Source organism: Podarcis vaucheri (genome assembly GCF_965113315.1).
Source record: "Podarcis vaucheri genome assembly, chromosome: 14".
NCBI lineage: Eukaryota > Metazoa > Chordata > Lepidosauria > Squamata > Lacertidae > Podarcis > Podarcis vaucheri.
This window is the reverse complement of record NC_138752.1, coordinates 22,264,046-22,287,932: the sequence shown is the minus strand read 5'-3', so window position 1 is coordinate 22,287,932 and position 23,887 is coordinate 22,264,046. Positions and strand designations below refer to the sequence as shown.

General features: G+C 44.5%; 1 protein-coding gene across 3 annotated transcripts in view; it reads right to left on the bottom strand.

The window, feature by feature from the left end:
- The window catches only part of LOC309518314 (ceramide synthase 3-like), a 79,023-nt gene that overhangs the window by 6,147 nt on the left and 48,989 nt on the right, over window positions 1–23,887 (bottom strand). For all 3 annotated transcript variants that reach the window (XM_082198415.1, XM_082198416.1, XM_082198418.1), the window contains 7 exons: window positions 21,527–21,645; window positions 18,574–18,631; window positions 17,950–18,000; window positions 17,038–17,130; window positions 14,645–14,773; window positions 13,217–13,323; window positions 11,161–11,317 (listed from right to left, as the gene is read on the bottom strand). In XM_082198415.1, coding sequence (XP_082054541.1) covers window positions 11,161–11,317; window positions 13,217–13,323; window positions 14,645–14,773; window positions 17,038–17,130; window positions 17,950–18,000; window positions 18,574–18,631; window positions 21,527–21,645 — 714 coding nt within the window. The remainder of the gene's footprint in view (window positions 1–11,160; window positions 11,318–13,216; window positions 13,324–14,644; window positions 14,774–17,037; window positions 17,131–17,949; window positions 18,001–18,573; window positions 18,632–21,526; window positions 21,646–23,887) is intronic.

Below are 23,887 nucleotides of genomic sequence, written 5' to 3'. Positions count from 1 at the left end.
CGAAAACAAATTCTTGGGATGTAGCTGGAAGAACAAAACTGCAAAGTTAGCTGAAGCTGGCATGATGAAGTCAAACCTTCTTTGAAACAGCTTGGCTACATTCACAGAATCCCAGCTGCAAGGGACCACCAGAGTTATCTAGACCACCCCCCTACAATTCAGGAATCTTTCATCCAATGAGGGGCTCAAACCCATGACCGAGATTAAGAGTCTCATGCTCTAACAGTGATCCGCCGCATACGGCCCTCGGTCACTTTTGGTGGTCCTCAGCTACACTCGATGCCCCCCACCAGCCCTTGCTCTGTTTCCCCAAAACTGGGTAAGTGAGGTGCTGGGTTTTGGGATGGAGGCATGAGTTCCGGCTGAGAAAAAGCCCTGACTATGAAAATGGGTGCAAAAAGCCTGCTTCCCTTGGGGAAATTTACCTAAAGAAGGAGACTCTCTGCTGGGTTTCTACCTGTTCCTCACAAGCAATACAGCCTTTCAATAATTGATCTTTAGCAGATCCTGCATTGCAGAAGGATAGACTGGATGACTCTTTGGTCCTTCCAACTCTATAATTCTAGATCTTTGCAACCCTAAAATAATTCTCAAATACTCTCGTCCACACCAGGAAGGAGAGGGGCAATGTAGGAGGGAGGTTAGAATAGTGCAGACCTTCCAGCGGAGACAATCCCGCAAATGTGTTTGCACCGCACCAGTCTCCCTTCTGCCTCCCCACACTGTTAAGCCACTGTGACCCACCTACTGGGAAGCTGGCATAGTAGCTCCATCCCACTTGGAGAGGAAGGAAGTTGCCTGCGTGCCCACATGATCTGCACCCAGTGGTTTATATTTAACAGTTTCTCATCTTCACACACAGAGAAGCAAGCTGCCTGGAATCCTAGGAAAAAAGCTAACTATTATCTGCATGTCAATGGGGTTTCCCGGAACAATCAGAGCCAGTGTGGTGTAGTGGTTAAGAGCGGTAGTCTCGTAATCTGGGGAACCGGGTTCGCGTCTCCGCTCCTCCACATGCAGCTGCTGGGTGACCTTGGGCCAGTCACACTTCTTTGAAGTCTCTCAGCCCCACTCACCTCACAGAGTGTTTGTTGTGGGGGAGGAAGGGAAAGGAGAATGTTAGCCGCTTTGAGACTCCTTAAAGGGAGTGAAAGGCGGGATATCAAATCCAAACTCTTCCTCTTCTTCTTCTTCTTCTGGGAACTTGGGGCTGGCACCAAAGCACACTGCTGTGTGATGCCAAGGGTGTTAGCATGGGAGCAGAATGACTCCTGTCACGCAATAGCGACATACAAAGATGAAACTGAGAGTCTGGTTGGAACTTGCACCTGAATTGATTAACAGAATCACATTCACAAGTCTGAACAAATGGTTGCAGAGAGAGAGAGGAGCTGCTGGTGCATTTGCAATGTGCCAACCTTGCCCTGCCCTTTCTCCATCCTGGCATATGGCAGCAGCACAGGAACCAGGTCAGGTGAGCACCACTGCCGCCCTCCCCACTACTGAAGTGGATCTGGTTGGTATGGATTTTCTGGGCAGTATTTTCCTACAAAATCGAAAGCGCTGTTCTCTGCACAAAAGCTGCAGTCTTCCCTTTGTGGTTTTTCCAAGTGACATTACATCCAGAAGGGAATCCCAAGATCCCTTATTACTGCATTGCTGTTTCCAGTTGCTATGTGAAGCCATGAAAGTGCTGAGGAAAAACCGGTAGAAGGCAAAAGGTTGTACAGGAAACCGAGGAAGGACATCTCCCATTGATGCTTTTTGCCCTCAAGTATTTTTCTCAAACATTCAGGGGCGGAATCCTCTGAAATGGGTATTGCTTTTGCCACAAGAATGTTCAGCTTTGGGGAGTAAGAATGGTTTCTGAATGAGCTTACCAGGCAAGTGTTTACGGATAATGTACCAGAGTGAAGGAAGTGTGAGAAAAGGTCACTTTGCTGATTTTCTTCATGCAGCATTTTGAGATGTTCCTTTTCACCACATATCCTGTTCAGCTCACTTGACTGACAGGTTTCTGGGCCAATAAACGCTTTCTTCTTTGATTTTCTATAAACTGAAAAAAATTCATTGGGTGGAGACCAGCATGTTCTTTTCAGGAAGATCTTTGCCTTGGCAGGAACATTTTACACTCTTGACTGCAGCATCAGATTTCGATCTTGGACTCCAACGTTGGCCAACTTACTCTCCACGAAACACATTCCAGAGTGGGGATGTTGTATAAAAGCCAAGGGTTTTTGCTTTTGTTTTTGACTGAAGAGGAAGTCAATAAAAAAGGAGGAGAGCTTCACACTATATAGAAGCCATCCAGCTTCTTGGAATTTTCGGCTGCTGAAGAGGAAATGGCACCATTCCCTATTCTCTCTCTCTCTCTTTTAACAAAGCCACTCTGAAGTTGAATGGGATAGGAGCAGCAAGGGGTGTGTGTGAAAACTGTCCTTTCACCAGCAAAGTTGCCGCCAGTTCCACAGTGTTCCAGGTAGGCTGAGTTACTTAAGCCGCATTGCCCAAGTGTTCATTTGCTGAGTGGAAGGTATTTAAGTCACAGGATGTTTGGGATAGGTGAAGTTACAAGATAAAACAGAAGAATGAGGAGATGTTAACAAGATGAATCCCTGTAGAATCAAATAGAAAAGCTGATCTTGGTCTGAATCTTTTCAGGTTACAGGTAGGAAGACTACAGTTTCTCCTTCAATGAAAGCTCCACAAACATAGAAAGCTAGCAGGTCATTAAGACAGGCTCAGCATCATTTCTCCCTGACAGTTCATTTATCTATATGCAGGGAGTTTCTTCCTTGTAGGAACATTTGAACACAAGGACACCCCACCCAAACGCCCACATGTGGCCTGAAGCTACACAGCCCAATAAAATATTTACTACTTGAGCCTGTTAAATTGTATAAACAAGCCTTCAAATACCACAATTGGGGGTTGGGGTGGAGTGGAGTGGGATAAGGCACCAAAGATGCTCAACAAAATGGCTGTTATGGTTGTTGTTGTTGTTTAGTCGTTGAGTTGTGTCCGACTCTTCGTGACCCTATGGACCAGAGCACGCCAGGCACTCCTGTCTTCCACTGCCTCCCGCAGTTTGGTCAAACTCATGCTGGTAGCTTCAAGAACACTGTCCAACCCTCTCGTCCTCTGTCGTCCCCTTCTCCTTGTGCCCTCAATCTTTCCCAACATAAGGGTCTTTTCCAGGGAGTCTTCTCTTCTCATGAGGTGGTCAAAGTATTGGAGCCTCAGCTTCACGATCTGTCCTTCCAGTGAGCTCTCAGGGCTGATTTCCTTCAGAATGGATAGGTTTGATCTTCTTGTAGTCCATGGGACTCTCAAGAGTCTCCTCCAGCACCATAATTCAAAAGCATCAATTCTTCGGCGATCAACCTTCTTTATGGTCCAGCTCTCACTTCCATACATCACTACTGGGAATACATCACTACTGGGAAAACCATAGCTTTATGTTATGGTAATGGTGTGAAAACCTGTGGCCCTCCAGATGTTTTTGGATTCCCAACTCCCATCGCCCCTATCATCATCCCATGCTGGCTGGGGATGATGGAAGGTTGGAACCCAACAACATCTGGAGAGCAATAGGTTCCTCATCATAAGATTAGAGCAGAGGTTCCAAAATTGTGGTCCATGGAATGCTAGCTGCATCTGGCTGCCTGCTTCTGGAAAAAGGGTGTTGAGGAAATGCACCCTTAGTCTGATCCTGCACTCTTAGTCTGATCTGGATTCTGAGTGGCAGGAGGTTGGAAAGACTATAGAGATGCTTCCAGGGATATAGAACACATGGGAATTAATGAATTGTTTGGGGGAAAGTGAATAGCAAAGGTGTTGCCACTCTCAGTGCAGTTAAAATGAAGTGGTGTAAGATTAAAAGGAGAATCAGGATTTGCAGGACACAGGATGTGCTGATCCCTGGCAGTATAATCAGATTTTTAATTAGTGCTAAAGTTCAACAGCTCTTGGTAAAGACAACCACAATAGCCACCCACACTCTCCCAGTTAACTTCATGGAAATGTGAGCAACAGGAAATGGAAACATGCATTACTTTCTTCGATACTGAACAGAACTTGCCACTTTTGGAGACAGAATTGTCTAATTGTAGAGACCTCTAATAGAAAAATGACCTACTAAAAAAAAGAGAAACTTAAGCCAAAAGAAGCTGGTTCACCAAACAAGGTCCTAAATGGCAAAAGTGATCTGAGTAATTTCTTTGATCAACCATGAAACAACAACGGTGTCTCAAATCAGTAAAGACGAAAAGGAGAACAGAAGCCAAATCCTTCGGTACATATGTCCCAGAGCAGGAAATCTCTCCCACTTCTAGGGCAGTCTAACTCCCTACTGGAAGACGGTTAGTCTACTAATAAACAAAAGGAAAAGGTGAGCCTTCAGAGAGGCCAGTGAATCTCAATGGGACAAGAGGTTAAGAGGAAAAGATGATTGTGGGTAAATATGATTTATACAGAACTCAAGAGAATCAGCACCACAGACATGATTTACAGAACAAGCTGCATCACAGAGGAGATGAATCAGTAGTTCAATTTGATGTGCCGTTTTGCAAATGATTACCATTGGCTTGGAGATTCTGTTAGGTGCCCAGGACACCAGGGCGGAGCATGCATCCAGGGTGAGCATGCGGATGCCAGAGCTGGTGCTTACCTTGTCATCGCCAATTTTAGCCCAGGCTGGGATATGTGAGATAGGAAGCACCTGGAAAGGATAACTGACTATAAAATGACTGGTGACCAACATGTGAACCGCAGCTCCGAAGATGCTGAGTTTGCTCTGCTTTCATTTGTTGTTGTGTTGGAACAGCGCCTGACCTGCTGCTTCGCACACCGGAAAGCAAGGTGGTGCGACGTACCGCAACTGTAGCAGCAAGGACTCTTCTGTCACAACTGGGAGGAACGGGACTCAAGAGTGAACTTGAAGGAGAAGACAATGTTTTAATACGGTAGTATACTTTACCACGTCTCTGGGGTTTTCTACAAAAGCGTCTGCCTTTAACCAGTGGAGAATGTTTATGGTAGAAAGAGAGGCAGATATTGGCTATGGAAACCTAGACTCATAGAGTTGTAGAGCTGGAAAGAACCACAAGGGCCATCTGGTCCAACCCCCTGCAGTGCAGGAATATGTTGCCCAATGTGGAGCTCCAACCCAAGACCCTGGGGTTAAGAGTCTTACGCTCTACTGACACAGCTATCCCAACCTGAGGTTTTTAAGGCAGAGTTGTGGCCCAGGCTCTACAATGCTCTCCGCATTACTTGATACTTATGCAAAGACTGAGATAAAATCATCAGGAGTCTTTAGCTTCCATTAGCCCACATCCATCCGCCCCCAAATGGCATGATCATAGAGGTAAACCTGAAAACCTGTTTTCAAAAGGAGAACATGAAAAACAAGACAATCTCACCCTACTTTCTTAAAGAGCTTATTAGAGACAGCTCATAGTTCATGCTTTGCATGCATAAAGATTCCGGTTTAATCCTTGGCACCTTCAGATGTGTGTGTGTGTGTGTGTGTGTGTGTGTGTGTGCGTGTGTGTGTTTGAGGACCAAAGGTGGGCAAGACCCTCACCTTAAGCCAATGGTAGGGAACTTTTGTTCCTTCAAATGTTGTTGAACTCCAATTCCCATCAGCCAAGACAGCATGGCCAATTGTCAGGGATGATGGGAGCTGTAGTCCAAAAACATCTGGAGGGTGAAAGGTTCTCCTTGGTGCTGGCACCAAGACTTCTCCACAAGCGATTGCTGGATATTTTGCAGGATTCCCAGGCCCCCTGCTACATTTTTTTAGTTGACAGCTATTACAATAAACTGAATGGAACCAGTGTGGAAACATCTGCGGAAACATCTCGGATATGACACTGAGAGAAAAAAGTAGGGAGGAAAATCTTGAGCCAAAGAAGTGGTGGTGGTGAAAGATCTGTGGTTGGGGCAGAAATAACTACAGGCAGATTTGATGGCCAATACCAAGAAAAACATTAGCATACAATCAGTTTGGCTCCGCTGGGATTTTCCATTATCCCTTCGCATCAAAGCTTCTCACAAGGTGTTAGCAACACTGTAATCATCCAGACCAAAATTACAGTGGTAGGAAACACCCTTGGTGAGGAGCCAACAAAAATTGCTGAAGCAACACCAAGCTAAGGTTCTTACTCAAAATGAGATTGCTGATTGGCTCAAAATATGGCAGTTTCTGAACCCTGAAGGCTTTGCAAGCAAGACAATACTAGCAAGCAAAAAAACAAACAAAATTGGGTGCAAGATATGGAGACATCCCAAGGAACATTTCACAAGGTTCACGTTAAATCTTCCCCACCCAGTGCATCAGTTTCAAATGTCAGTCCCGGGTGTTAGAGAAGGGGTAGCCGACATAGTGCCTTTCAGACATCCTAGACTACAACTACCATCATCCCTGACCAATAGCCATGCTGGAGTTTCAGTCCACAAGAACTGGAGGGCACCACATCGGCTACCACTGCATCAGAGGTTTAAGGCAGGTTTGGGATTCTGTTAGTGCACTATCCATCCCATTTCTAATGGTCTCTCTGCCCAGATTAGTGGGGTTGATCTCAGAGGTAGTGCTGAGGACCTCAAGGCTTTTGATCTTGGGGGACTTCCACATCCAGATCCAAGCTGCTTTCTCTAGAGCTCTGCCTTTGCTTTCCCATTAACAAGTTCAAAGAAAGCAGAGGAAATCCAGAATGAGTATCTGACTGGAAGCAATTCTGGGTTGGATAAGGGCAAAAAAGAAAGCCCCGATGCTTAAGTCAAAGAAGATAGAGGTACTGTTGGTCCGAAAGGCAGCTGATCTTGAAAGAGATTTGCAACCAGTTTTAAAGAGGGTTGCACATCCTCTCTAAAGTCAGTTAAGAACATAAGAAGAACGTGATTGATGAGGTACACACACAAAAATGCGCCACTTGCCCTGGGCGTCATTTGTCCCAATTTGGTCTGAGTGATTTGATTCTTTGGTTTCCATAAACATAAAAACACCTCTAAACGGTGTACAAAAAACTGAAGCAACAACAGACAAAAAATGCAGAGTTATATATAAAATTGTGACTTTTGTCACTAATATGTATAAATCAGTATCAGTTCATTTTCCTTCTAACGCAACCTCCCTCTCAGCCTCTGGGGTCTCGCCCACGGTCCAAACAAACTCTCAGCTCACCCACACAAAAAGTCTCACAATGTTAAAGAGTTCCTGGAAACAGCAGGCATCACCCTAGTCCAGGCACCCCCAAACTTGGCCCTCCAGCTGTTTTGGGACTACAATTCCCATCACCCCTGGCCACTGGTCCTGCTAGCTAGGGATGATGGGAGTTGTAGTCCCAAAACATCTGGAGGGCCGAGTTGGGGGATGCCTGCCCTCACTCTAGACTTGCTTTTTATGGGCAAGACCCAGGTGACTGGTTCTTCCTTACGATGCTGGATAATTTAAGGGGCTGTTTTTGATCTCTGAAGCCCTAAAACATTTGGGACCGGGCTGTTTGAGGGATCACTTACATCTGTATGAACCCCTCCTTCCCAAGCCACTGGATTGGCTCTGCTCAAAGGAATGAGGAGGAGCTAGGCTTTTTCTATCACATGATCATCTATTCTGAAGTCACATCCACACAACATCCATTTAAAGCACTCTTATACCATTTTAAGAGTCCAGGAGAATCCTAGGAGCTGTTTGTTAATTGTAGGTTCATGAGATCAGATCCCTCAACAAAACATGGTTCTCAGAATTCTTTGGGAAGCCATGGCTGGCATATGAGTGATTTAACTGGATGCTGTGGGTATGGCACAACACACAGCCTGGCAATCTAATGCTTGCATAGGGTATAAGTCAAAAACTCAAAACCTACAGGCATTCTGCACATCTCAGACAACGGCAGTATCCTTTAATAGCCATGCTCTAAAAGTGTCCTGCCTTAATTTGCCTCAGTAGTATAGATGCATAGCCATCCTTTATACTCATTCATTCAGCTCTGGAAAGAAAGCAGTTAATCTCAGTGGATTCCCTTTGGCAAGATACTTTCCACCAGTACATCATTCCACATCCTCAATTACCCACATGTTTTAAAGCTTGTCCCTAAAATATCCACCCTATGTTTAGACATTATGGCTCTGGACGTGTTTCAGTGATGCTGGAAGCTTGACTCAAGAGCGCATTGTAACTGCAAGAGGGAGTTGTATTACAGAAACAAAATGGGCTTCTTAGCAACAGAAATCCTTGAACATCAAGATGGTAGCTCAAACAGCACAAAACAGGGTTGTGAGTGGGGAGTGGATTCTGTGTTACTATTCCCTAACCTAACCTGACATGGCAAACAAAACCTTTTCTTCAAAATCACAAATTCAGGAAATCCAACTGGTGACAAATTCAGGAAATCCAACTGGTGAACTGGCCCTTCGCAAGTGCATAGTACATTTATGTATAAAAGTATTTCTATTCCACAAATGACATTCTATATCACAAAATATTAGGGTGGTGTACAAAGTTAAAACATGACATGAACTGGCAGGATGAGAAGAAGAAAAAGAAGAAGGAGAAGGAGAAGGAGAAGGAGAAGGAGAAGACAGGAGGAGGAGAAATGGGATCCTGGCAAGGGGATGGGGAAGGAAGTACTCACAGGGTGATAGAGGATGGCGAGGAGATGGGGATCAATGTGCAGGAACAAGAGCATTGGGACCCATCACCAGAGCCAAAGGGGCCCCTGTCTACTCTCTGAGGAGTAGGGAGAAGCAGGAGTAGCACTCTAGGAAACTGAGACAGGCAAGAGCCCACAGCCCAGCTCACTAGCTAGCCAGGTAGGGCTTGCTAGCTCTGGGAAGAGGTGTGTGATTCCTCAGTAGGCTCAGAACAGGTGAGTGTCACATGCTTCACCAAGCCCAGATGTTGCAATCAGCATGCAAAGAACAAAAGGGAAACAAGAGCTGAGGGGTTGTGTCTGCTCAGCTGCCCATGTTGAGGGACCTTGACTTGGATGTTCTCTATGGGACTGTGCTTCGGGTTTGACTCTGGACTGTCTCCTGGACTTCAGACTTGGCTACTTGGATTAATCCTGGACTGTGTTTCCTGACCTTTGGACATTTCTTGTGTGGATTAACCCCTGGTTTTTATACTTTGCACTTGACAAGCTGACTTGCTGCCAGGCAGGCCAGGGGTTCAGGACAAAACACACACAGACACCAATACAGATAAACTAAAAACCGAACAGGGCTGTCTGCATAACAAAGGTTTCTACGAGGTGTCTGAAAGTCAAAAGTGAGAATGCCTCTGCCAAATATATGCTGGAAGAGTATCTCATAGGCAGCGGACTTGCAACACAAAATGCCCAACATCCAGTGTAGGCCAATTGGGTCTCTGTAACATGTGTTAATACATCTGGAATGGATAATCTCAGTGACTGGGCTGGGATATAAGGGCTCAGACAGGTGTTTAGGTTATTTTGAAGCCACAAAGTAGGCATTCTTAACCTGTGGTCCATGGACCATCAGGGCATCCATGAACAACATACACACACACAAATTTCCCCAATGCAATAAACTTAGCGTTATGCCTTTATTTGCATTTTACTGGGGAAAGGGGCCCATAGCTTTCATCAGATTCTCAAAGAGGTCAGCGACCCCCAAAATAGTTAAGAACCACAGCCATAAAATGTTGCTTGTAGAACTGATGTTCCTACATATAAAGAACTAGAGATGAAGGAGGATATGCATCTACTTGCTGCTGAAAAGAGCATGCCAGACAGCTGGAACACAGGGTGCTGTCATAATGAGTCCATGTCCATGTCCTCTGCATTTGCCTAGGTTACAAACTTGATTTGATTTCAGCCCTCTCCAGAGTTTCGTATGGGAAAGATGCCACGGACTGAATGTGTTATCTTTTTCTTGCAAACTATCTGCGGCATCATTGATCTATGGCCTCTCCCCTGAGAACATTGGAAGCTGTGTTATCCTGAGCTAGACCTGCACAGACTTGCAGCAGCTTTCTAGAGTTTCAGCCAAGAGTCTTTCCAAGTCCTGGGGGATCCCGGGGAATTGAACCAGGACGCTTTTGGGCTCTGCCACTGAGCTACAGGCGCTCCTCTTAAGGTTTTTGTGTAGTGATATGAAATACATGCTGTGATTTCATCATGCTACCAGTTTCCCTACCCTCAGAAGCAGCAGCCAATGAAGTGAAATAGGGATCACCTTGTTCATTTTGCATGAATCAATGATACAAGGAAGAGGAGATGGAAAACTTTGGCAATGGTCACACATTTCCTACAGCCAGTGGTACTGCCCCTGAGGTTACAATTTGGAATTGTCTTAATTCCTGCTGTTGATAAAAAATAAACTTTGCTTCCTGAATGAATACCACCAAAAAGTAACTAGACACAGAGACAAAATCTTGCTAAATCGAGGCCCACATCTAATTGGCATTCCCCTGAACCAGCAATATGTAGTTGCAGCAGTGGGGATGGCTGCAGAGAGATATGCATTTAAATATCTAGTATAGTGCCAACTTCTATAAACAGATGATCTCGTGACATGGCCTGCCAAGCAAGTTGCTTTTGAAATCTGCTTAACAGCTTTGGGGACACAAGCCGCCTTCACAGCCAACTTTGCAAACCCTTTGGAAAACAGATGGGAGGGAGAGCCTCCTGAAGTCATCCCAGATGGCAAAGGAAGGGCGGTATTATGACCACCACTGTACAGACAACTGCTGTTTTGATGCTCCATTTCTAAAATATTGTGTAAAACTGCAAACACATACATACAGGGGTCATACATAGAGACATGGACATAGGAGCCAACAACTAGAAGCCAAGGTCCTTTCGACCCCCCAATAAAATATTTGAGGGGGCTGGCCATTGAGGGGGCTGGCCATTGCCATTCAGATGGTTTGGGAGAGCCCTGTCTTGTGATCAGTTATGAGGGGTGGGATTTACCTGCCCCCCCCCCAAATATTTTATTGAAGTTGGTACCCCTGGGCATGGAGGGCTGCATTCTGGACCCCAGACCTGAGTTTTCCTGCCCTTGATGTAAATGATAGTTCTTAAAAAGCGAAGAGTTAAGAGAACTGGGAGTTTCCTAGTCTATCATTATCAAATGGACTTCTGCCCAAATCATACACTTACGCGGATGCTTTGGCTGAAGCTTAAGTCTTACCTTTATAAAGATGAATTTCTTCAGAATTTTGAAAACTAAGTAGCCCCAGTACAGATGCAGACCTTGCAGGATCAATAAAGGTACATTGTAGACGACATATGCTAGGACTAATGTCTGTGTATAATACATAGGATAGATCAATGAGGATCGTAGAATCCTGAAATAGAAAAAGTATTGTGACAAAGTGTGCATGGGACCCTGGTGGATTTTAAGCAGTGTATGCCTTTACTAACATCCCCATGACCTGCTTTGCTTGGGAATTCCACAAGACAAAGAGATCAGTGCCATTTTGATACCAGCAGTTGAAATCTGTGCAGCCTTGAAAGGTTCAATTTACCATCTTGATTCAAGATGGCACCAAATCATGTCCAAGCATGGTTGAAAACCTGGCCCTTCATCACAGGAATGAGGTTCAACTATGGTTCAAAAATGTCTGGAGACTAGCACTTGCAGAGGAAACAACTCATGGTGCAGCAGTATTGAAAGGAAAAGAGAGAAATCGGGTGTTTTCTAGGCCAATTGGTGGCCACTGATTACATGTGGACTGGAGAACATTATGTTGGCTGCATCAGTACTCATCTTGACTTCCTGGTTGCTTTTCCTTTGTCAAAACTATGTTGGTGTGTGCCCTATCTCTGTTGAGTGATAGAAACTATGATAAAAAACCGTGTTGAAGGGATACAAAACTAGATAGTAACCAAACATGGGTAAAGGACATACTATAGAATATGGATAATACTTACCTGACTTCTGACAAGAGGGGGGGTATTGACATTTTTTCTTCTTTGTATGGATATTATTGTGCTCCTTTAATGCATATTATTGAAAAGTCAATAAAAATATAAATATTTGCAGGGGGAAGGATTGAGGAACCATCTGTTCAGCCTGCCGCCTTGATTCAAAATGGTGTCCAACTGTATCGAAATACAGATGAAATCCTACTCCTTGATCTCAGGAACCATCATGCAAAATTTGGTTGCAATATTGCAAGAGGTGTCCAAATGCACAGAGGAGAGAGACAAGCCACTTTCCAAAGAACATCATGGATCACTGTAATTGTGGTTGGCTTTTATGCTGCCCTTAGGGCATCAAGGCAGTGTACAGTAGTTAAAAGTAAAATGCAGAACAAAACAAAAAGTCTATTAAAAAAAAAAGGCAATGCTAAAATTAAGAACAGACACACTTGAATGCTGACAGAGCACAAACACAGATGAGAGCTCAAATCAAAGGCAGCCAGGAAAGGTTTTCTATCCTAAAGCTCATCATGCTCCTCTCATACCAAACAGCAACACAAAGTTAATGGACCATGTGTAGAAGCAAAGGCACATTGGTGCTCTGTGCCTTCCTTCTTCAAAAGGAAGCCCCCAAGCCTCATTATTTCAGAAATATAAAAGGATCAGAAAAAAAGGAAAGTAAAAAAAGAAATTTAAAATAACCTCTACAGAACTTGCCATATTCATTCAGTTTTTCAATTCAAGATTGCTCCTGTTTGTTTGCTTGTTTTTCCACTTCTGTATATCTCAGTGAACCCCTCTACACCTGCAAGGAGGTCTCTTCCTCTCTTTATGGGTGGTGCCATTCAGGCAGTATCATTCATTCTTTTATTAAGGGCATTTTTAACCCGCCTTTCATCCATTGATCTCCATCCCTGATCTAAGGACCTAGGCAGACTGATGCAGGACTAGGTGTTCCTTCTTGAATAACAAATGCCACTCACCCTTGAACACAGCCAACAGAGGGCACAATCACTACTATAACAAAAGTTGAATTTTGTAATATTGGTGTCCGACTAATGCATCCCATCAGTGTAAGGATCTCCGCTCGCGCAATTGAACTTTAGGCTCTGCTCCTCTCCTCTGCTCTCCCCACCCTCCCCAAATCTCCTCCAGATGATTGAGGGAAGTGTAGAACACTTTTCAGGAGAGGCAGGGGAGTTCTATTGAGAAAGTGGAAATTCCTATCTGGATAGGCCCATTATGTAGTGCTACATTGGATACAACCCTTTGTTTTACCCTGAACATGTGTTCACGTTGCTAGTCCATATGAAGCAACTCACCAAAAGGGGAAGAAAATCATTCGCGTGATGAAGAATGCAATGGAGAAGACAACGAAGAAGAAACTGCAAGTTTTCTCCCAGCGAGCGTAGTTGAACATCTTTGCTGCCTGGAATGCAAACAAATCCATTAGGCAACATCCATAAATTTAGGAGATTCCCCTCTTTCAAATCTCCAGGATTATCAAACAGTTGCACAGTGCGCTAGAACAGCCATGAGCTGGCCCTTCTTGGTATGGTTCTCTGTCTTGTATGAAGGAGGTCCCTGGTTCAATCTTGGAGACGTCCAGGTAGAGTTGGGAATGTTCCCTGTCTGGAAGCCTGAAGAGCAGTTGCTGGTCAGTGCTGACAATATTGAGCTCGATAAATCAATAGCAGCTTGCTTCCTACTTCCATAGGCTTTCATCTAATCTGCAGTCTGCCACTCCCAGTCCTTTCTAAACCTCCCTGCGAGAGCTATCAAAGCATATCTCACTGCACTTCCGTCCCACCCCACTGGTACTGACACCTCCGGCACTCCATACTTCTGGCCCAGTGCAGATAGGGAGGGACCAATGGTGTAATTCTTCCTATGCCAGCATCTTCCCTGCAGTGCTCCTCTCCAATGCTGTTCAATAACAATATGAAGCTGCTGGAAGCGGTCATTAGGAGATATGGGGCAGGGTATCATCAGTATGACACCCAGCTCTAACTCTCTGCTACATATGACTCAGGAGAAGCTCTGACTCTTTTAAAACAGTGCCTGGATGGATGAGGGCCAACAAGCTGAAACAGAATCCTGGTGAGATGGAGGCACTGTGAATGAGCGGTTCTCGGGTCTGGGAGTTGGGTAGTTCACCAGTTCTGGACAAGGTTGCACTCCCTCTGAAGGATCAGGAACATAGTTGGGGGGAGGAATATGCTTCCAGATCCATCCTGAAGTCCCTTCACAAGAATTATCGCCCTATTAGTTTTCTGGGTGTTCCCTCCAAACTTTATGCTAGAAACCTAGCCAAGACACCTGCTAGGCTCCACACAAACAACATCTTACATGAGGAACAAGGGGGGGGGGTAGACTTAGAGCTGGCTATAGCACTACTGACCAATGCTTCACACAGTCTCACATCATTTGCAAATATACGAATCAAAACAAATGCAACCTCCATTGATCCATCTACCACTTTTGACTCAGCCAACCAAAATAGATTGAGGGAGAAGTTCTCAAATGCTTGTTATATAGACCTTTGAAAGTGCAAAATAATTTTCAAAGGAAAGCACTTTCATTTCCCAATGGGACATCAGTTGCCCTTCACGTAAAACTGGTTGACAACTACATAGGCCAAAATTGACTGTCTTCGCTTGTCAAACCAAATGTCTGAACGAGCAAAACAAAGAACACAAACCCAGTATGATCTTATAAATAGAAGGCACTTGAAACCAAACAGCTTTTACCTCCAGCCAGAAATCTGCAGAGTCATGGATGAGCATGACCATCGTTCCTATGCGGACGTGATTGCTACACCAGGAGAGGAACATCAAGGCAAGGGCAGCAAAATGGTGAATCACATGGGCTTTAAAGTCCTGTTGGAGAAAAGAATAAATAATGACTCAAACCCGCTTCTTCAAACAAGTTTAACAGAAATGTGTTTGTTACACCTAACATCATGGGCAGTGTCAGGAGTCAGCACTGATGTGCACCTCCTGAAACCCATGATCCACCAGGGGTGCCCTGCCAATCCCTTGCTGCTGCCTCCTATTCACTTGCCTTTTTCTGAGCAAGTGGTGACAAAGAGTAGTAGCATCTGCATGGTTTCTCTATCAGCTCTGGGAGATGCTGCAGATTGAGCCCAGAGGGGAAGGCCAGTGAGTCAGAAAAAGCAACAGTGGCGGTGGCAAAAAGGGGACATTCAGAAAGGGAGCCAAATGAGAACATCTTGACTGTCCCCTGCCTAAACACGGAATCTGAACTCAAGAAAACAGGGCTGGGTAGATGCACAGAAGCCAATGCTTTGGGTAAGTGCTTTGGTTGTATAAATAAAAAGAAGGCTGCCTGATTCTGTGTTCCTTCCAGTAACTCTGGCTCCTTTACATTTTGCAGGTGTAGCAAAGCCACATCAATATAGGGACCATTAGTACCATATTGAAGATGGACCATATTGCTTTGAAGCGCATCATTGCCACTATCCCCATTCTGTAGCTTGTGCAGATGACCACTGCTTGGTTCAAGCATAGAGCATATTGTATAGTACAGGAGCATAGCATAAAATATTCAACTTTCAGCCACCAGATGCATATTGAAGGTGGAAGTTGATGCATCTTTCATAAAGACAGAACTGTGCAAAAATTTACACATGGGTGATAGGTAAGGACCAATCAGTCTATTCACAGTATGTATCAATGTCACAAGTGTTAATTCATAAGGTCCTACCATCCCATCCACATTATTCTGTACATCTTTAAAAAGCATGACATTTAAATACATATTTTATCACAAAATCTTTTCTCACATGCAGTTTATCACAATTATTCATTTCTAAACACCTTTCATCCTGACATATGTGATTTTTTTGGGGGGGGGGCAACGTTTTGCAACATTTCTTGAGCTAATGTTGTGCTGAGACAACATTTTCCAAAGCTCATCCAGGAAGACCCACTGGAAGCTGTCCAGGGTCCTGATTAGCTTTTGCTTGATGAGACTCTGTTAATGGCTACTACTTCCATCAATCACCAAACCCCAACACAGTGTTGGATGCCTTCTGTCTCTTTTTCTGAGTGTATTCAGCAAGATGATTGTGGTGGGGCATAGCTGACCTGTGGCACAATCCAACGCCAATGCTTGCAAGTGACAGTATTGGAGCAAGGTTATCTGAAAGTCAGTCCTGTTCACACCTCCACCCAAGCTGCTATATTTGAAGGGAATTTTATGTTCTGAAAGAAGTTGCCTTCTTTCACGAGGGAACATCTGCAGTATTAAATTACTCTTGGGACCTGGTAGCAGAATGTTTTTACAATGTTTTTAGCGGAAACTGTTTTTAAAAACTGTTTTTTAAATGAATTCTTATAGGTATATTTGCCTCTGTAGGAAGAAGTCCCCGAAAGTATTCTGTAGGAGGAAGGGCAGAATAAAACTTATTATTAATAATAAATAGCATTACCACCCACAGTGATTATGTGGGAAAAGCCTGCCCCTTTGAGATTTTCTTACTTGTTGAACTCTAGGTCCTCTTTGATGCAGAGAACAACATAACCTTCAGTATGCCCTTCCCTGTCCTTCCTATAGTTTCCTTTGTGTCCATTAATTGTTCCTTGGAGCCATCTTGGCTTGGAGTCTCCTAGCATTAACATATCAACACTGATACACAGCATGTCTCTCAAAATGCCTTTGGCGTGTGCATTTCACCCTATAGTGCCCTGGCTTCTCTGAGTTGCTATCATGAGCCCTTGCACTCTCAGCGTCCAGTTCTCTCCCAGCACTAAACTAAGTATAGTCGTACCTTGGTTTATGAACAGCTTAGTTCTCAAACATTTTGGCTCCCGAACGCCACAAACCCGGAAGTGAGTGTACTGGTTTGCGAACTATTTTTGGAAGCCGAACACCCAGTGGGGCTTCCGTGGCTTCTGATTGGCTGCAGGAGCTTCCTGCAGCCAATCAGAAGCCGCGCTTTGGTTTCCGAACGTTTTGGAAGTCGAAAGGACTTCCGTAACGGATTCCGTTCGACTTCCAAGGTACGGCTGTGTAGCACTGATGGAACACTGCAGTGCAACGTTTTTCTTCTCCAATAAAAAAGGCAGAAAATCATAAAACATTTGTGGACTGTAAATTGTGAACCGTTATCACGACTTGCCTTCCTTTTGGTGTCAAATCCAAGAGTAAGCAACAGCGAACTATAGAAGCTCATCTGGAGGACGTAGTACCAATACTGCGATGACAGCAAAGACTGGAAAGAGAAAGAATGCCCATTACCTCTTGAGTCAGACAGTCTGGGGGAGGGGAGAAAACACTGGTACAGTGGTGCCTCAGGTTACATATGCTTCAGGTTACATACGCTTCAGCTTACAGACTCCGCTAACCCAGAAATAGTGCTTCAGGTTAAGAACTTTGCTTTAGGATGAGAACAGAAATCGTGCTCCGGCGGCACGGCAGCAGCAGGAGGCCCCATTAGCTAAAGTGGTGCTTCAGGTTAAGAACAGTTTCAGGTTAAGAACTTTGCTTCAGGATGAGAACAGAAATCGTGCTCCGGCGGCACGGCAGCAGCAGGAGACCCCATTAGCTAAAGTCGTGCTTCAGGTTAAGAACAGTTTCAGGTTAAGTATGGACCTCCGGAACGAATTAAGTACGTAACCCGAGGTACCACTGTATTGGTGTTAGCACTGTGGCCAAGGAATAACAGAAGGATGCCTAAAAGAAAGGGGCCAGTTATGACCCTGGGATAGATTTTCTCTTCTTCGGGGGATGAGGCCAAGGACTTTGCATGCAATTCAATCCCCAGCACCTCCACATAGGGTTGGGAGAGACCCCTATCTGAAATCCTAAAGAGCCAGTCAGTGTACTGAACTAGATCAACCAATAATCTGGCCTGGGAAGAGGCAGCTTCCTGTGTTCTTATGCACTCTTCTCTTTTTGACTAGTGGGCATGCAAAACTCAACATGGGGTGAACAAGAAGGTTACTCTGACCCCATTAAAGCGTTGTGGGACGACTTTTCAGAAAGAGGGGACAATTAGAACTCTAAGAGAAGTAGCAGAAACGGCACTCACGTGGTATGGATAGTTGGCCCAAACCTGCCAAAGATCATAAAGCCAGGGTTTCTAGGGGAAAACGAAACAAAACAGAATCAGGCAGATTATTACCATTATTTTCCATGTTACAGAGTGAGCGCAGCACACTGGCTGAGCAACTGAGCTGGTTCAAATCTCACCTGTGCCACAAACTCACTAAGTGGCCTGAGGCAAGCCATTCTCACTCACCTGCCACTCACCGCCATTTGCAATATGAGGATGGTAGTTCCGGTCTACCTTACAGAGTTCTTTTTACTATTAGTGGGAGAACCTGCTTACAGATTTCCTGAAGAGTTCTAGCGTCGGGGGGTGGGGGAGAAACCCCTATACCACAACATGCATTGGACTAAGAGGAGGGCAGGATAATTCCCCAGTCCTGGCTTCTTCTTAATCAAATAAAATTTCATAAATCCCCATTTATAAGACTAGATTTGGGATTATCATGACAAGCAACTGCCAAGAAATTGGGAATCTAGCCCTTATTTTGCAACAAGGAAAAATTCTGGGCACATGGCAAATCTTGCTTTAGAGGAAGCAGGATCAGGCCTTAGTTTTGATGAAGATTTTATTAAAGGTTCACTTGTTATCTCCCATTTAACTTACATCATAGAGAAATACAATTCCAGCAATACATGATGTCAAGTAGAATATAAATCGCCAACTGCAAAAAAAGAAGGAAAAAAGGATTTAAGAACACAGAAGTCACACAGCTGGAGTAGACATAATGCTGCCCAATTTTCTGTACATATTTTGGAGATCAAAAAGATCCCTTCTTTCCACCTCCTTCATTTCATCCTAACTCCTTCCTTTCATTTTCAAAGTTACCGTATATAAGACGCTCCCTATTTTGGGGGACTCAATTAAGAAAACACCCCTCAGCACTACCCGTGTATAAGAGGAGCCCCAATTTTTAACCATTTTTTTGGTAAAAAAAACCCCTAGTCTTATACATGGAAAAATACGGTACATTGTGGTTAGCTTTAACATTGTTTCTGATTACTGCTAGTATTGTAGTTAGCTGAAATGGGTTCAAAAATCCTACTTCTGATTATGATTGCAAAGTGCAGTTTTGATGGGCATCAGGGATGGGGGAGAGAACTGATTCAGTTCACATTTAAAGGCAAATCTAACAAACTTGCACTTTCTGAAACAACACAAGAACCGAAACACAAACATGCTTCAGAATTTTACACTTACATTAGGGGAAATTGTGCATATACATGCATATAATTGCGGAAAATAACATACAAAATGCATTGTGTTAGGTCAAGTGGCTTGCAAAAATGTGTACATTAGACAAAACTTCATACACGAATGCGTTTGGTGGGTGAAAGGCACATTAAAATGCTGCTAAATTTAATGAGCTTTTTAAACAAACAAACAAACAAACAAACAAACAAACAAACACAAATTGCTGCAGAAATGTGTAGAACTGAAGTTGAGATTGGAAAAATGAGAAGCTAAGACAACTTAAAATCATCAAATATCATTCCTTAATGTTTGGTGAAAAATGCCAGTGCAGATATTTTTTTGTGATGGCATCCGTCTATCTCGGGAGACAATGGAGGAGTGTGCCTTTGGGGGGTGTAGATATAATGCCAGCTAGAATCACACAGCCCAATGAAAGGAAGTGGAAGATTTGTAATGAAGCAGAAGAAGGAAGGAGTAGGTGAATATTGTTGGAAGACTGCAGATGTATGGCCACCCGCAAGACCACTGAGCCAACATCAAAGAATGGAAAGCAATACCTACATGAAAAGACTGATTCTATGCATTGTTAGCGAAGTCATTTAAGGGAGAAAAAAGTCCTGATAACACTAAGCAAACTCAACTTTCTTAGTTCAGGCCTTGTACAAAGCAGAAAGACATTCAACCAAACATACTGCCCTGGGTTGGCCAAGTCAGGACGATGCACATGGAGAGCTTGCTGAGGACCTGGGGGAAGGCTCCAGCATGATGTGGGTGTCTCTGCCAGGATTGGGGAAGCCTGGTGGTGAAGATCCGGGGTGGGGTGGGGGTCCCTCAACCTGCTCTCTCATCTCATCCCTCTCCGCAATGAGAGTCCTGCCTGCTTCCTCACAGGTCAGAGTCTGTCTCTGACACTTCCACAGTGCCTGCCACGCCACCCACCCCAATGCTGTCAGACACTGGGAGAAGCTCTGCCTTTTCTCCACCGGGCCTGGCTGCCTCTCAGGAGGCAGAGACACCTTCCCAGGCATCTAGATCTAAGAGATACCAAAGGCGAAAGGGACAGAGGGCTCCACCAACTGGGCGTAGTGAGATATTCCACAAACACTTGCTACATTAAGCTGGGTTGGTTCCTTTCGTCTTTATAGGATTAGCAAGGGTGTGACAGCATCTTTTGACCTTTAGGTGTATTCAGGATTAATTGTGTGTATTGCCTAAAGTGCCTTAACCCAGCGATTTGCAATCTACACTTTAAAGTCTTTGGGAAGAATTCTCCTTTGAGTGTTTGTTCCTCAGGAACTGGAAGCCAGGACCGTACAGATGAAAACTCCCTCAGAAGTAAACAGCCTATCAGAGATGCGCTACTAGCGAAGATCATGCCACTCAGCTTAGTTGCTAAGCAACACCTCTACCCATCCCCCTCTTGGCCAGTTGACATGAACAATAGCAGAATGAACCCTTAAGTTACACACGGAATAACCTCTGCTGTTTACCTGGAAGTAAGTCTCGTGTAATTTAGTGGGACTTACTTCCAAAGGGTCTTTGGCAGCTAAGCTTTGGCTTTTGAAACCAAGAACTCAGTTTTGCTTAGCTATTTTGAGATCTGAGAAGAAAACTAAACAGGCAAAGTTAAAAACAAAATGGTACCCAGGATCATCTGCAAGTTTGAACCTGCTGAGATTCTGTGAAAGGCAAACAAGGTGAGGTTTAAATTGCCATTACTCCTGCACTGTGGAAATACAGTGATGTAACACAGGAAAGCTTTGGGTGCGGGAATGGGAGGAACAGAGAACCTGATAATTTTTTTCCCTAATATTCAGAATGATGAAATATTAGCTCTCCCACACTGAGTGATTTAGTCATATGTAGGGATGGAGGAGAAATCCTATTCAGTTCAATTCAAATTCAAAACAATAAGCGAAATGAAACACACTCATCCATCACCCTTCTCTGAATTTTGTAATGCAGTTCTCCAGACAAGTAATGTGTTACCAAAAGGGTACATTCAAATATTTGTATATGTATAACATACATTCAAGGGCAAATTCATATATTTGTGAAAATAATGCAAAGGGCTGCGTTTTTGGTTCTTGGATTCTTTTGGAAAGTGTGACTTAGTTATGTTTGCCTTTAAATGTGAACTGAATTGAATTTCTACCCACCCACCCACCCACCCCCATCCCCTAATTGGTACAGCCCCTGCTGAAGAGTCAGGCTCCCTTGGACTCCCCTGGTGAAATACTCTTCCATGCAACTATAATGAGGGGAGAGAGAGAGACAGACAGAGAAAGGTCCTCCTAGCCTCATCTTCTTCTCCCTGGCACACTCATTTTCTACACACACAGATGGCCATGCTGCCTGTTCTTACCAAGCTTCCTGGAATTTCTTGTGCAGAGTTGGGATTTCTAGATTTCGCCGCCGGCGGAACCATTTCTCCACCAGGTGCACCGTCCAGTTACACTTTTTGGCTAATCCACGTATCTCCAACTGTGGGGAAAGTCAGTGGCACACACATGTCACAGGTTAGAGGCAAAGTAAAGACAAAAAAGAAAGGGCCTTCTCATTTCTAAGGCTGCAGTTTTCACCACTAGGAAGTAGGCACTTCTTTCTGACATTGACTTTCCACATTTTCTGGAGGGCAGGGGCTGACTCAAGTTTGTTGCAGTGAAAACAACGCCTTAAGGACTCGTGCATTTATTGTGGCATAAGATTTCATGGCCATTCAAGCACTGGACAGAGTGGGCTAAAGAGCACAAAAGCTCGTGGCATATAATGTGTTAAGTCTTTCAAGGTGTCACAAGACTCTTTGTTTATGCTTTGTTTGGCCCCCCAGAAAAAAGCACTGGGTGCGGTATACAAAATTAATTAATAACAACAATAGATTAACCAGCAGCATGGCTAATCTGAAACTAACCTCAGCAGGAGTTCCATATAATTGTGTACAGGATGTCAGCCTAAATTGATCCATTTTGAGATATACCACACTTGTTTATAGGACTGGTTCAGAAGCTGCTTTGGGAAAATGGGTACCCCCCACCTGTCTCTGTTTACTATCCTGCCAGCCAACTTTTGCCTCCCCTTTCTTACTCCAACACATGTGCTTCTGCTATCTTATGGTGCTTGCTCTCTAACCATTTCTAAAACCATCGTCTTCTCTATTTCTGATTAAAGTCATTTAAGAGAGGCATTTGAGAGAAAGAGCCTTTTCAGTAGTAGCCCCCTTAGGGATGTATGAAGGCATCGCTTTCTGTTTTGCCCGTTCCCTGCATGTAGCACTGCTTCCGTTCTGCTGCAGTTCGTCTTTTGACAGAAGCTACGCTAATGGTCTCACAGCCTGCTGTGGTGAAATTACATGATCTATGTAAATCACACTGTTTCCCCCAGAAAGGTCCTCCTGGGACCTATCTTAACATCTCTTTATCATCAGGCAGAAACCTTTCTACTTCCTCAGTCTTTCAAAGATCTTTTTTAAAAAATGAAATTGGAGTATACCCTGAGGACATCGTGTTGGCCACCCCTGATTTACTGTGATGTGTGAATGCGGCAAGAAAGGGACGGAAAAAGCAGGGTACAAATGGGTGGAACTCAGGGTTTCCAGATCAAGGAACGGTTGTAGAAGCTGGGTATGTTTGCCTGGAAAAGAGGAGACTGAGAGGAAATATGATAGCCGTCTTCAAATATATTAAGGTCTATCATATGGAAGAGGGACACGGGTGGTGCTGTGGGTTAAACCACAGAGCCTGGGATCAGAAGGTCAGCGGTTCGAATCCCCGTGACGGGGTGAGCTCCCATTGCTCAGTCCCTGCTCTTGCCAACCTAGCAGTTCGAAAGCACATCAAAGTGCAAGTAGATAAATAGGTACCGCTCTGGCGGGAAGGTAAACGGCGTTTCCGTGCACTGCTCTGGTTCGCCAGAAGCGGCTGAGTCATGCTGGCCACATGACCCGGAAGCTGTACGCCGGCTCCCTTGGCCAATGAAGCAAGATGAGCGCTGCAACCCCAGTTGGTCACAACTGGACCTAATGGTCAGGGGTCCCTTTACCTTTATCATATGGAAGAGGGAGCATACTTGTTTTCTCCTGCTCTGGAAGGTAGGACGTGAACCAATGGCTTCAAATTACAAGAAAGGAGATTATGACTAAACATTCGGAAAAACTTTCTGACAGTAAGAGCTGTTTGGCAGTGGAACAGACTCCTACAGAGGTGGGGGATTCTCCTTCCTTAGAAGTTTTTAAGCAGAGGTTGGGTGGCCATCTGTCATGGATGCTTTAGCTGAGATTCCTGCATTGCAGGGGATTGGACTAGATGACTCTTCCAACTCTTTAATTCTTTGATTCAGTCCTGCCTCACATGTGCCCTCACTTCCTGAATGCTGCTGCTGTTTTCTCCCTGAATTGTGAGAAACAGTCCCTTGAAGGATCAGAGCATGGGGAGAGTGTGGGGGTCAGTTCCACTCACCCACACTACTTTTGATGTACAGTTTTTACATTTTTTGGTTTCTAATTTGTTAAGAGTTGAAAATCCAGCCCTTGCCCAAGGACTCAGGCTGGGCGGCAGCAGCAGTAAGAGAGGAGTGGGGGGAAGTGGTGAAGATCAAATCTGGCTGCAACTCCTCCAAAGTCTACAGGGCAAATCAGGAGTGCCTCAGAGTCCACTTGCATCAAGCATTTTGAAGTCTTCCTTTCCAGAAAGGCTTTGATTAGTTAAACCGGCACCAGCGGGAATTTGTG